Raw genomic sequence first — 12,579 nt, 5'->3', positions numbered from 1 at the left:
TTACTGCTGCCACTGCATCCGTTACAGTGCCCGAGTCTTTGTATCAGCTCCAGGTAAAAGCATCCAATTAGGGTTATGGATTATGGGCCCATTTCTTAAGTGCAGGCAGGAAGAAGCAAGTTATTTGTCCTTTTTGGCTTTTACTGTGGTAGGAGCCAAGCCTTGCATTTCACCAAGACTCCTACTATATAAGAAGGAAGGGCCTTCAAATTCTGGGAACCCCCACCCCTAAAAAGACAAAAGCCCCACTACAAACACTGCACCTTAAATCAAGATCTACACAATATTGGGGCGCCTGGGTGCCTCAGTCGGTTGAGCGTCCGACTTCGGCTCAGGTCATGATCTCACAGTTTGTGAGTTCGAGCCCCACGTCGGGCTCTGTGCTGACAGCTCAGAGCCTGGAGCCTGCTTCAGATTCTGCGTCTCCCTCTCTGTCTGCCCCTTCCCCACTCATGCTGTCTCTCTCTCTGTCTCTCAAAAAATGAATAAACGTTAAAAAAAATTATAAAAAAAGATCTACACCATATTTTGCGGGGAGGTAATCTCTGAGTTCTCAAGTTTGAGAGGCACTATTCATTTTTTTTTTTTACACATATATTTTTCAACGTTTATTTTATTTTTGGGACAGAGAGAGACAGAGCATGAACGGGGGAGGGGCAGAGAGAGAGGGAGACACAGAATCGGAAGCAGGCTCCAGGCTCTGAGCCATCAGCCCAGAGCCCGATGCGGCGCTCGAACTCACGGACTGCGAGATCATGACCTGGCTGAAGTCAGACGCTTAACGGACTGCGCCACCCAGGCGCCCCTGAGAGGCACTATTCAATATCTAAATGGTAACAAGCGATTCACTCCTACACATGCACCTTTTTTTTTTTTTAAACCAGTAAGACAAAAACTCTTTTGAACATTCAAAACTTAAAGACACGAGCAACAGTTCTACAGAAGAAGATCTGAGTTTCTCAACCACTGTTTTTCAAATTCAAGTCTACGGACTTGTCAGTCAAATCAGGAGCCCATAGCTCTCCGGTGTAAGAAACACTGCACTACAGCATAAACACAGTGAAAAAGTTCTATATTAGATATCTATATTCTATATTAGATACTATATCTATATTTGATACCACATTGGCATAAATGAGGAATTAACTGCACAGTGAATGCTATGCGGAACAAGAACTTAAAAATAAGCAGAAATTTACTAAGCAGATAGGGTAGGCAAAAAATATTCCATCAGACGTAATAAAGTATAAAGTACTTTATTATAAAATACCATAATATAGTGAAAAAAATCTGTTCTGGTTCCAGAAAACTGCATTAAAATCCTAATACCTGTTAGCAGTATGATCTGGGTCAAGCCCTTTAACACCTAATTTTTCCTCCTCTACAAAATAAGGGAGGTGGACTAGACGGATATTTAAGTAGCTTTGCTTCTAAACATATTTATGGTCACTATCATGAGTAACAACGGCTTAACGTTTATTGGCTAACACTTCACCACATGCCAGGGAAAAAGGTACACAGTTTAAATATATCAAGAGGGTCTTATAAACATCCTCATTTTTTCCCAAGTGAGGAAACTCTGGTTCTGAGCAGTTAACTCATTCACTCAAAGTGATCCAGTTAGTTAAGAGAACCACAGCTAGAGGGTTTAATTCCAAAGCCATTAACATGATAGCTAAATCAACAATGAAATCCCAAATTCCCTAAGGAGAGTGTTTTAGCTTCTAAAACCCCCTTATTTGGATGCCTAAATTTTTCAGAAGGTCAAGAATTTAGACCTAAGTACCAAAATGTTCTTTATTTTATATAGTCAAATAGAAATCTTTCCAAAATATACACGTGTCCGATTTTTTAAATAAGAGAAAAGTGGACCGAATTTAAACTATTCATGAAGCTCACAGTTACATTCATACATATTCATTATTGTATGGGCCTCTAGAACTTTAAGGTAATATGACTCTTGGCCCTTCATTTTCTCGGGTCGGCTCATGTTTTTGTTTCTTCTCTCATTGCTTTCAGTAATCACAGCCCCTCTCCATCTTTGTAATGTTTTGTGGACTAAAAAAAGAAAAAAGAAAAGAGAAAAGAAAGAAAAGAGAAGAAAAAAGAATAAGAAAAACCAACCGCCCAAGCTTATCAGAACTATTAATAAAGATACAGTTGTGGGGCCCCTGGGTGGCGCAGTTGGTTAAGCGTCCGACTTCAGCCAGGTCATGATCTCGCGGTCCGTGAGTTCAAGCCCCGCGTCGGGCTCTGGGCTGATGGCTCAGAGCCTGGAGCCTGTTTCCGATTCTGTGTCTCCCTCTCTCTCTGCCCCTCGCCCGTTCATGCTCTGTCTCTCTCTGTCCCAAAAATAAATAAACGTTGAAAAAAAAATTAAAAAAAAAAGATACAGTTGCAAAAAAAATTAATTTCAGTCGTATTTCTTACCGTAAGGTAGCCTTTGTGATAGTACCTATTAACTCTTAATTATCAATTCAGCTGTGATTTGATTGCCTAAACACAATTTCACTGTTACAAATACTTTGATATAGAATATTCCCATGCTGCACTATATCCTCTGATCTTAAGATAGTTCATAATGAATTAAAATCTAAAGCGTTATGGTCTTTAGATTACATGATACCAGCATTCTAGGGAAAAAAATGTCTAAAGCTTATGGAGACATAAGGGTTAAGTTTGAAGTCATTCAAAAAATGCTCCCATTTTCCCTGAGACAAAAGAAAAGGGAAAAAAATCTTAAAGGAACCTTTCTACAAAAATTCTAAAAAGGATATGAGGAAAATGGCTCTACTCCATTCTAAATACTGAAGCTACAGTAACTAAAACAATTTAGTATGGAGCGAAATAGAGCAAGAAATCCAAACACATACTGGAATTCTGTTTATGATGAAGACAGTAGTTCAGATTATTAATTCAGGAACAAATTAAAAAATTACACAATAAATGGTACGGAAACAAACTGTCAGAAAAACACACAAATTACATTCCTGTTTTGTGGCTTACTTGAAAATAAATAACAGAAGTATCAACTACCTAAAATGCCAAAAAAAAAAAAAAAAAAAAGAAAAAAGTTCTAGAAGACCAAATTTATAATCTTAAAAAGAAAGAGATCTCTGTAATAGAAAATATCCAAGTCACACAAGGGGAAAAAGTGAGATTTACCACATGAAAAGTAAAAACTGTTATAGAAAAACAAAATGGATGAAGTCAAAAGACATACTGGAAAAAATATCTGCAAAACATATGACAAAAAACTAAATTCCTTAATTTATAAAGGGCTCATACAAATCAATAAAAAAAAAGACCAACTACCTAACAGAAAACTGAACAAAAGAAATAAACAAGAAATTGGGGGAAAAGAACACAAATGCTAAAGATCTGATGTTGGATTTTCTTATTAAAGAAATGCAATTTGAAGCAACGTATCATTTCTCACCTATTCAAACAGCAAAAACTACAAAGTATCATGATGGCCAGTGCTGCTGATGTTGTGAGAGAATAATTAGTCTTATGTGCTTACTGATTTGTGGCTAGGTTGATAAAACTTTCTCAGGAGGGTAATACAGATATAGCCTCAAAAGCTGTCAAGGTTTATACATAGGTAATCATGACAGCACTGTTTAATTACAAAAATAGGCCGGAAAAAATGTCTGCATTGAACACTAGTCAAATAAACTATGGTACATCGATGAAACAGAAAACAGAACGCTGTGTCCCACCGGAAAAAAGGGGGAAAAAAAAAAAAGGAGAGGATGAATAAATTTCAATGTGGAACCTAAGATGAATTATTAAGGAATTAAAAAAAGCAAAGTGCAGAAGGTATGTATATACAGAATCGTTTTTTAAGTGGGGAAACAGATAAGTAAATTTCCAGTGCTTTTCTGCAATTAGGTGAAACTGTTAAGAATGGTTCACTTTGTTCAAAGAGACCTGGAAAGGGAGCCATAGCTGATGCATTTTTTAATCTGTTCCTGAATTAATTTCACTTTTTAAAGTTAACAGCCATTATCTAGATAGTAGAATTATAGGTCAATTTTTGTCTTTTTTATGCTTTTCTGTCTTGAAAATACCTACTACAACCTGTATTTTATTTTCTTTCTCAAGTCTATTTTTTGAGAGAGAGCGCGAGCGAGCGAGTAGGGGAGGGGCAGAGAGAGAGTCCCAAGCAGGCTCCAACCTGTCAACGCTGAGCTCCTTATGGGGCTCCAACTCTCAAGCCAGGAGATCATGACCTGAGCTGAAATCAACAGTCAGACAGTTAATGGACTGAGCCACCCAGGCACCTGACAAGCCATACTTTAAAGAAACCACCTGGGAAGGAGGAGTGAGCAATGAGAGACTTCGTCTCAATTTATTTTATTCAACACAGAGTTGTCTTTTAAATAATAAGCTTATGTTGTTTTTATAATTAAATTGGCTTTAACTTATTGCGCTTTTAATTGTCTGCACTAGTGTAAGGATCCTGTCTAAAATTTTAGAGCAAAACACTATATATAGCCTGTGGACATCTGAGTGAACATGAGCCTCCCAATATAAGAAAGGTCTTCCTTTGCATTAAAACAAAACAAAACAAAACAAACACCAGACTAATAGAAAAAAAAGTGTCTACACTAAACGTTCTATACCTTCTGGGGGCACCTATATTTATACAAGCTGATATATTTGCTTTCTGACGGAGTCACGAGCCCTGATGCAGAAAGGGCATACATAACACAGCAACAAATCTTTTCGATGTAAGAAACTGGCCATTTTAAAAAAGGAATGGAGAAAAGGGAAACCACCTAAAATGAATAAATGCAAGACAGACTGAATTAGGACTGTTTTTAAATTGCCGATTTTATTAGGAAAGTGAAAAGCGATCCCAATAAGTCTTGGCAATTTCTCAAGATTAGAGTTGATACTTTTCTCAGGTTCAAGAGATCCTATCCTTTCAAAGAGTGCACAATTGTTGCTTTTAAAACCTACCAGGGTGTCAAAGGTAGATGTAATTAGAATGGGGGCCGGAGAAAGAAGGGAAACCACAGAGAAAGGGAAGTTACAGACCTGATGTATAGTATTTCACAGCAAGTGAAAAAGAAGCACATGTAAACAAGAGACTACATGTATGGGACCTGCTGGAGATTATAAGGGACAACTTATCAATACATCTCATAAGCATTCGCCTCTATCTAGGACAGCTGGATCCTCAAAATCTACCAAAAAAGTCACCCCTAAGTAGTCTCAATGGATAATTACCATCCTGCTGTGATTATTTTTAACACTTGTATATTCAATAATACAGCATCTCCTGAGTTACCTAGCATTACTGAGAAATGGAGGTCAATGGCATGCTGAAGTATCACAGCAAGGAACTATGAAGTCAGAGTTCAAATCTCAGCTTCACTAGTCAAGAGCTTTATGACCTTGGGCAAGCTATTTAAGCTTTGCTTCAGTCTCTTAGTCTCTAAAATGGAGGTTAGCAACATTAACTATGCTCATGGGTTGATGTGATAAGTAAATGAAATTATATGATGTGTAAGTGAAATTATACTTACACTTGGCATCACAGTGCTCAGACATACAAAATTTTAAGAACATACATTTTGAAAAAATTACAATGTGTTTAATTTATATGCATTTTAAAGTTTATTTATTTTGAAAGAGAGAAGGAGGGAGGGGGGGGAGAGAGAGAGAGAGAGAGAGAGAAAGCGAGCAGGAGAGGGGCACAGACAGAGGGAGAGACAGAATCCCAAGCAAGCATTTCACTGTCAGCACAGACCTCGATGCGGGTCTTGAACTCATGAACTATGAGATCATGACCTGAGCAGGAATCAAGAGTCGGACATTTAATCAACTGAACCACCCAGACGCCCCTGCAGTCTGTTTAATTTAAACCACTGAAAAGAAATCTCAATACTTAACTTTTGTTTCTTAAAGCAGACAGACATAATTTAAGTTTTTCTGTACCGCGCAGGATCATAATTACACATATAAATTGTTAAGACTGTGTGACTATGTGGGGCACCCGGTTGGCTCAGTCGGTGGAGCATCCACCTCTTGGTGGTATCAAAGTGGTGGGTTCAAGTAACACACTGGGTGTAGAAGAAACTAAAAAAAAAAAATCTTAAAAAAAAACCCCCAAAACTGTGTGACTATAAATACAAGTTTCCATAAGCTATCAAACTATCCATCTCTTTATAGATGTACACTGAGCAAAGATAGCCCCCAGTGAGATTTAAAGTTTATAAGAGATACTGTTTCTATGCTATTTCCAAACTGCTAAGTGTAGCCATTTTTCTATGTCATTATTCATGATCAGAGATAACTTGTGCCTACTTCTTATAAGCCCCTTTCTCTTTCTTCAGGTGCTGATGCTAAGCTACTCTGAGCTAAGACACCAGATAACCATTTCAGGGAAGACTGATACAGTGAGAAAAAAATATGGGCTGTAGAGTCAGACAGCTCTAGGTTTAAATCCCAGTTGTGCTACTTTGTGGCCTTGTTAAAGTTGCTTAACTTCTCTGAGGTTTCAATTTCCTCATCCTTAAAATGGGGATACTATTAGCTATATTGAAATGCTTTGGTAAAAAGCAAAGGAAACTTTTGGTAAAGATCTTGCAGAGTATCGGCTAGAACCTGGCAATATACATCACTCTGTCAATGGTAATCAATAGCAATTATATTGCTAATGAAGTATGTTGAAACTGTAGCTAAGTTAAGACAAGAATTTCTCAGAACATATGCTTTTAATGTGTGAAATTCCCTGGCACTGTACTGGAGATACAAAGATGAAAAAGAATATAATATCTAAGCTCCAGAGGCTCAGAGCCTAATTAAAGACAGACATGTAAACAAAGTCACAGCAATGTGGTAAGTGAAACAGTAAAAGCAGCAGTGTACCATTTGAAATCAAATGTTTTTCTGGAAGAAGTGATATGTGCGCTAAGAGGAGCTCACGAGGTTGGGGGTTAGGGATTGAGGTGAGCAGACCTGCTCGGCGAGGAAGAAAAGAGGGCACAGAAAGATGTACAAGTAAGAAACAGCTGGCAGGGTCTGGGGCAGAGGACCTGTAGACAGTGCTTGCAGAAAGGCAGGCCCCGGCCAGATCAGAGTGCACTTACGGAAGAGATGGCTTTTTAAAAAACTAATAATGGGGAATCATAAAAGTATTTTAAGAGCAGTGAAGGAGGTTGGCCGAAAAAGACAACATGCCCAGAATTCTCGTGACAGAGAGATCCCCTCCCCTAAGATGTGCAAGTTGACGAGGAAAGAGAGGAACACTATAGTCAAGGAAAATACAGTCCAGGTGGGAAAGACACAGCAATTAATCTAAGGTCGTGATAAGAATGGAGAGTAAAGAATGGACGAGAGACTAAGAAGGTAGTCTTGATAACACGCAGAAATTTGGGAAGATCCCCCAATTTCTCATTTGGGGAAACGGCTGGGTCATGATGTCATCAGTCGAAATGGGGACAACAAAAATGAAAACAGTTTTGGAGAGGGCAATGTGGGGTCAATCGAATATATCTGAACAGAACTATCCACTAGAAAGTCTGGAGCTCAGGTGAGAGCAGAATGAAGTCCAATGGAAGAAATTAACACACAGGCAAAAATGGCAGACAAGGCAAGGGTAATGTCACCCAGAAGATGTATACAGATTGAAAATGGGGCTACGAGTATCTACTACTGCTGCTCATGATTATCTTACTTTCCGGCTTTCTCGTTTTCCAAATGGACAAACCAAATTTTATGTGAGATGTTACTTACAGTTTTCAAACTTCTTTAAAAGTATGACAGTTTTCCCACACAAGTCTGCTGAATACAGATGCTTAAGTTTCCTGAGCACTGTGTCCAATTTCTTCACTATCAGGCCTGGCCTAGCAAAGTGCGTGGGACCTGAAAGGTGCCCACGAAAAACGAATGAACCAAGTATGGTCTTTAGGTCAGTCAAGAAGCCAAACTGTCTCAGACATTGTTTTAATGTTACAGATGAACATTTAATACGGATTAACCTAAAATCTTCTCTATATGCTGCTTTTTCCATTTAGAGAGAGATAATTTTCAATGGTCTGGGGACTCTGAACTTAGTTTTCAGAGTTCATGAACTCACCCCAAACCAGTAATTTATGGCTCTCCATATTTAGATTTCTGTATATAAGTCAGAAGCAGGTAGAAAAGTAAAATTACTGATTTTTTTAAATACTAGTTTTAAAGAGGGAGAATACTAAAATGCTTCACCTACAGGTCCATTCGTGTATACTAACTATGCGAGACATCTTCACAGGAGTAGAGAAGAATATTTTAAAGGTTCTTACTGCTTACAAGGAAAACTAGAGGACTCCAAACGGTGCTTTATGTACTTTCTTTGCAGACACTTAGATAAATGCACATTACCTAAGTTCAGAGTGCCATAATGAGGAGAGTACCATAAACTGGCGGATGAAAAAGATGAGTCAATGAGTAAGCAGGGAAGACGGCTGCAGAACAGAATAAACTATGTTACAAGCACCTGAGAGTGTGAAGAGACACCTGAAGGGAGCTCAGTCAGTAAAAACTGGAGTGCCGGTTTTTGGCGGTTTCGGTTTTTGTTATTTTTCATTAACAAAACAAACGGAATTCTAAGAGACTCAAATTACTCAATAAAACTAAGGAAAAAGCTCACTGTTCGTAGGACTACAAGACAGTCAAACCTTTTCGGATAAACCAGTTAATACTTCCTTTTCTGTGAATGTCTAGTTTTCCTCTCATGCACATCTTTTTTTTTTTAATGTTTGTTTGTTTGTTTATTTATTTATTTATTTAGAGAGCGCACAAGCAAGGCAAAGGCAGAGAGAGAGAGAGAGAGAGAGAGAGAGAGAGAGAGAGAGAGAGGATCCAAGTAGGCTCCATGCGGTCAGTGCAGAGCCTGCTGCAGGGCTCGATCCCACAACTTGTGAGATCAGGACCTGAGCAGATACCAAGAGTCGATGCTTAACCAACTGAGCCACACAGGCACCCCTCATGCACATCTCTTTTGATGAGAATAGGCAGTGTGGTAGTAATAGGGAAAAAACAAAATTAAACTCAACACAATGACTGATTCCAAAACAAACCAACAAAAATCAATCCATCATTATTTTAACGTGAGTGTTTTTGCGTAACTGAGGACTGTGGGTGTAACTCATCTGCCTGAGGTAGACCTTGGGAATGCCCCACTAGAAATCTTGGCGTTATATGCTTTCACAATTACATTTTATATAGGGAGGCTGCATGCAGCAGTTAAAGAGCCTAAGTTTTGGAGCCAGCAGTCCAGTTCTGGCTTCATTTGTTATCTCTGCAACTTTGGACTTTTGTCTTAAGTACTCTGCGTTTCTGTAAAACAGGACTAATAAAAGTATTTCACAAGGCTCACAAGAATGATATAAAATAACGTACCAGGAAAACACCACATAAATGGTGTTGGTTCTGCAGGTGTAAGCTCCCTTACTACTTACCAACTTTGTATATTTCAAGTTAACCAAACAACCAAGCTTCTTCCATAACAGAAAAACAAGAGCCCACTCAACTTCCCGAGTACTGTGGCGTCCCATCACTGAAAAATGTACCAGGCATTGAAGTGTCTCAGTAATTTCTTCCTTTAAATTTTTTTTTAATGTTTATTTATTTATTTATTTAAAAAAAATTTTTTTTTTCAACATTTTTTATTTATTTTTGGGACAGAGAGAGACAGAGCATGAACGGGGGAGGGGCAGAGAGAGAGGGAGACCCAGAATCGGAAACAGGCTCCAGGCTCCGAGCCATCAGCCCAGAGCCTGACGCGGGGCTCGAACTCACCAACCGCGAGATCGTGACCTGGCTGAAGTCGGACGCTTAACCGACTGCGCCACCCAGGCGCCCCTGTTTATTTATTTTTGAGACAGAGCATGGACGGGGGAGGGTCAGAGAGGGAGGGAGACACAGAATCTGCAACAGGCTCCAGGCTCTGAGCTGTCAACACAGAGACCGACGCGGGGCTCAAACCCACAGACCGCGAGATCCTGACCTGAGCCGAAGTCGGCCGCTTAACCGACTGAGCCACCCAGGCGCCCCAGTAATTTCTTCCTTTAAACTTTGTATTGAAACATCCCGTAAGTTAGGTTTCAGACTATCACTAGCTGAGAGGGCGGTGAGAAGGCGTCCTACAAATCCACTGCAAATAGCTAAACACATGATCTGCAAGCAGAAAGTCTAAATTGTAATGGTATTTATTAAACAGACTAAAGACCAGCAGCAGCTTGCCTTGCACAATCCTGCAAGTTTTAAGAAACTCTGCTTCTGCTTAGTTGCTTCCTAACAGATCTCTGGAGGCAAAGCAGCACATCGGTGGGCATATCCTTTGAAGAACTAAAATCCAGAACCAGTTCTCACACTCTTAGAAGGTGAGTCAGATGCCCCCCACGGCTATGTCCTAAAGTTACACTTTTTAGAAGATGTCCTCCAAGGTTATGTCTTAAGGTTACACTTTGGGGATTTTTTTTTTTTTTTTAACATTACCACTGAATTAAACAAAACAAAAAACACGTAAGTACTCTCCTAATTACAAAAGGCACAGTTCTGGGGTCCAGAAGCAGGTCGGCCTGGAATGTTACCACTCCACCACCATGCAGATTCAATTTTGCATTTTGAGTGTAGGTTTGAGATGAGCTTTCCTCATCATGATCCTACCCCAAATATACTGTGAATGAACGGCACACTATTTATTACACGTTTAGGCATTTCACTTCAGATGGGATCAAGGATCAACATGGAGTAACTGAAGTCAACGTGCCTGCTGGAAAACTATTCTGTATCTTAAACACCCCCCGGCGCTAATGGACAACGTTACCACTTGAAGCAAGGATGTATGTGTTGTAGTGTGGGAGACGAAAAAGGCCACACCCAAAGCGAAGGCTTCACAGTGAAGTGATACCAAGTTTCAGAATTGTAACCATTGCTATTTTCGGCACTCTTTTTTCACGGTCAATGACTACTTTGAATTCTTAACCGGCTCAAAGTTCAAGAAGACGTTCCTCTGATTCATTCAGCAACCGGCAGGTCCAAGATGGAGAATTACCCCATTCAAAGCAAGGTTTAAGTAACTCAGGCATAGAAGAGGGCCAGACTCAAGTGACCAGGGCTCAGAAGGGACCCTAACAGAGGGTGACCACTCCTCCCCTCCCCCCAGGGAGGCAGACAGACAAGAGCCTGACTGAACCACCGAGCAGTTACCAGGCACGGAACGCGACCGCGTCATCAGGACCCCTTCCCTCAATATAGACGCTCCCGGACTCCCTTCTCTCCTCGGTGCCACCTCCAACCCGGCTGGTTCTCCTCCCCCCCACCCCCCGCCGCCCCCACCCCCGCCAACCCAGCTCCCGTCAGCTTCCTCAGCCCCATCCATCGGCATCCCACCTCCGTGCTCTCGCGTACTCCACTCGTCGCCGCTTACCTTGGCCACATAGTCTTTCACCTCATCCAAGTCTCCGTTTTTCAGGGCCCACATGAACTCCTTGTCGCACATCACTGCAGCGGGGCGGGCCGCTCGGCCGGGCAGAAGACGAGGAGGCGGTGGTAGCAGCAAGCGGATACCGCGGGGCGAGAGGGAGACAGGGCCGCGCGGAGCCGAAGGGAAGAGAAGGCGGGAAAGGCTGCCAGGCGGGCGAGGCAGTTGGCCGCGGCGACCGTTGGGGCGGGAGATAGAAAGTTCTTTTGCGGCCACCGGGCCCAGCAGAGCAGGTTCCGCCTGGCCGAAGAGAAGCAAGAGCGCTTACACTTCCGGTTCACTCCCAGCTAGGATCCTCCCCCAACTTCCTCTTCCTCTTCCCTTCGGCGGAACGCCCCGCTCTCGACCCCGCCCCGACGGCGCGCAGCTGAGCGCTCCATGGGCGCAGGCGCAGTGGCTAGGCAGGCTGGTTGACGGGGTCGGGAGTGGGCGGGACTGAAAGGCCAGCGTAGCGAGGCCGCAGGCGGGGAGGGCAGCGAGTGGAGGGGCGGTTGGGGTATTTCAGGTGGAACCAGGACGTTTCTGCACACTACACGTGGGAAGAACTTTTTCTTTAAAACACAACCTTGGAGGGCATCTTGCTCACCTTCTAAAAGTGTGCAGTAGGAATGTTTGATTTGAATTCCTTCCCTTTTCACCCCCCCCTTCCCCCTGCCTTCCTGGCCACCCTTCCTCTCTTTTTCCTTTCCTTCCTTTTCTTGTTCCTTCCCTTTCTTTCTCCACTATCAAGCATCCCTTGGGCTCCTCCTCCATGCCAGATTCTGCTAGGCACGGAGGATATAATAAAAAAAAGATGCAATAAGTTTATTTCCAGGACTAAGAATTCAGTTTGGTGCCATAGGCCAGAGCACACCCAACTGTCCCGTATAATTTGTGTTTTTTAAATTTTCTGTTTGTTTTCAGTGGATTGAAGCTTCAGGACTATTCTAGTGAAGCCGGTTCTACTCTTCCTAGAGTTTGGGTGTAATACCTTGGGGCACAGAATCCAAGTGAATTGTGCCCCAACACTGATGACCCAGACATGCACACATGAACAAAGATTCAATAAAAACTTACTGGAACTATTTATATATATATATATATATATATATATATAT

The 12,579-nt window shown here is 41.4% G+C and overlaps 1 protein-coding gene across 1 annotated transcript in view; it reads right to left on the bottom strand.

Moving 5' to 3' along the window:
* The window catches only part of MTPN (myotrophin), a 59,224-nt gene extending 47,434 nt beyond the window's left edge, over positions 1-11,790 (bottom strand). Inside the window, exon 1 of the mRNA XM_040471870.1 lies at positions 11,429-11,790. Coding sequence (XP_040327804.1) covers positions 11,429-11,500 — 72 coding nt within the window. The 5' untranslated portion in view covers positions 11,501-11,790. The remainder of the gene's footprint in view (positions 1-11,428) is intronic.
* Between the last annotated feature and the right edge of the window lie 789 nt (positions 11,791-12,579).

The sequence above is a fragment of the Herpailurus yagouaroundi genome, unplaced genomic scaffold (genome assembly GCF_014898765.1).
Source record: "Herpailurus yagouaroundi ecotype Mexico unplaced genomic scaffold, PumYag 100, whole genome shotgun sequence".
NCBI lineage: Eukaryota > Metazoa > Chordata > Mammalia > Carnivora > Felidae > Herpailurus > Herpailurus yagouaroundi.
The sequence above is the reverse complement of the archived record's forward strand: the minus strand, read 5'-3'. Positions and strand labels throughout refer to the sequence as shown.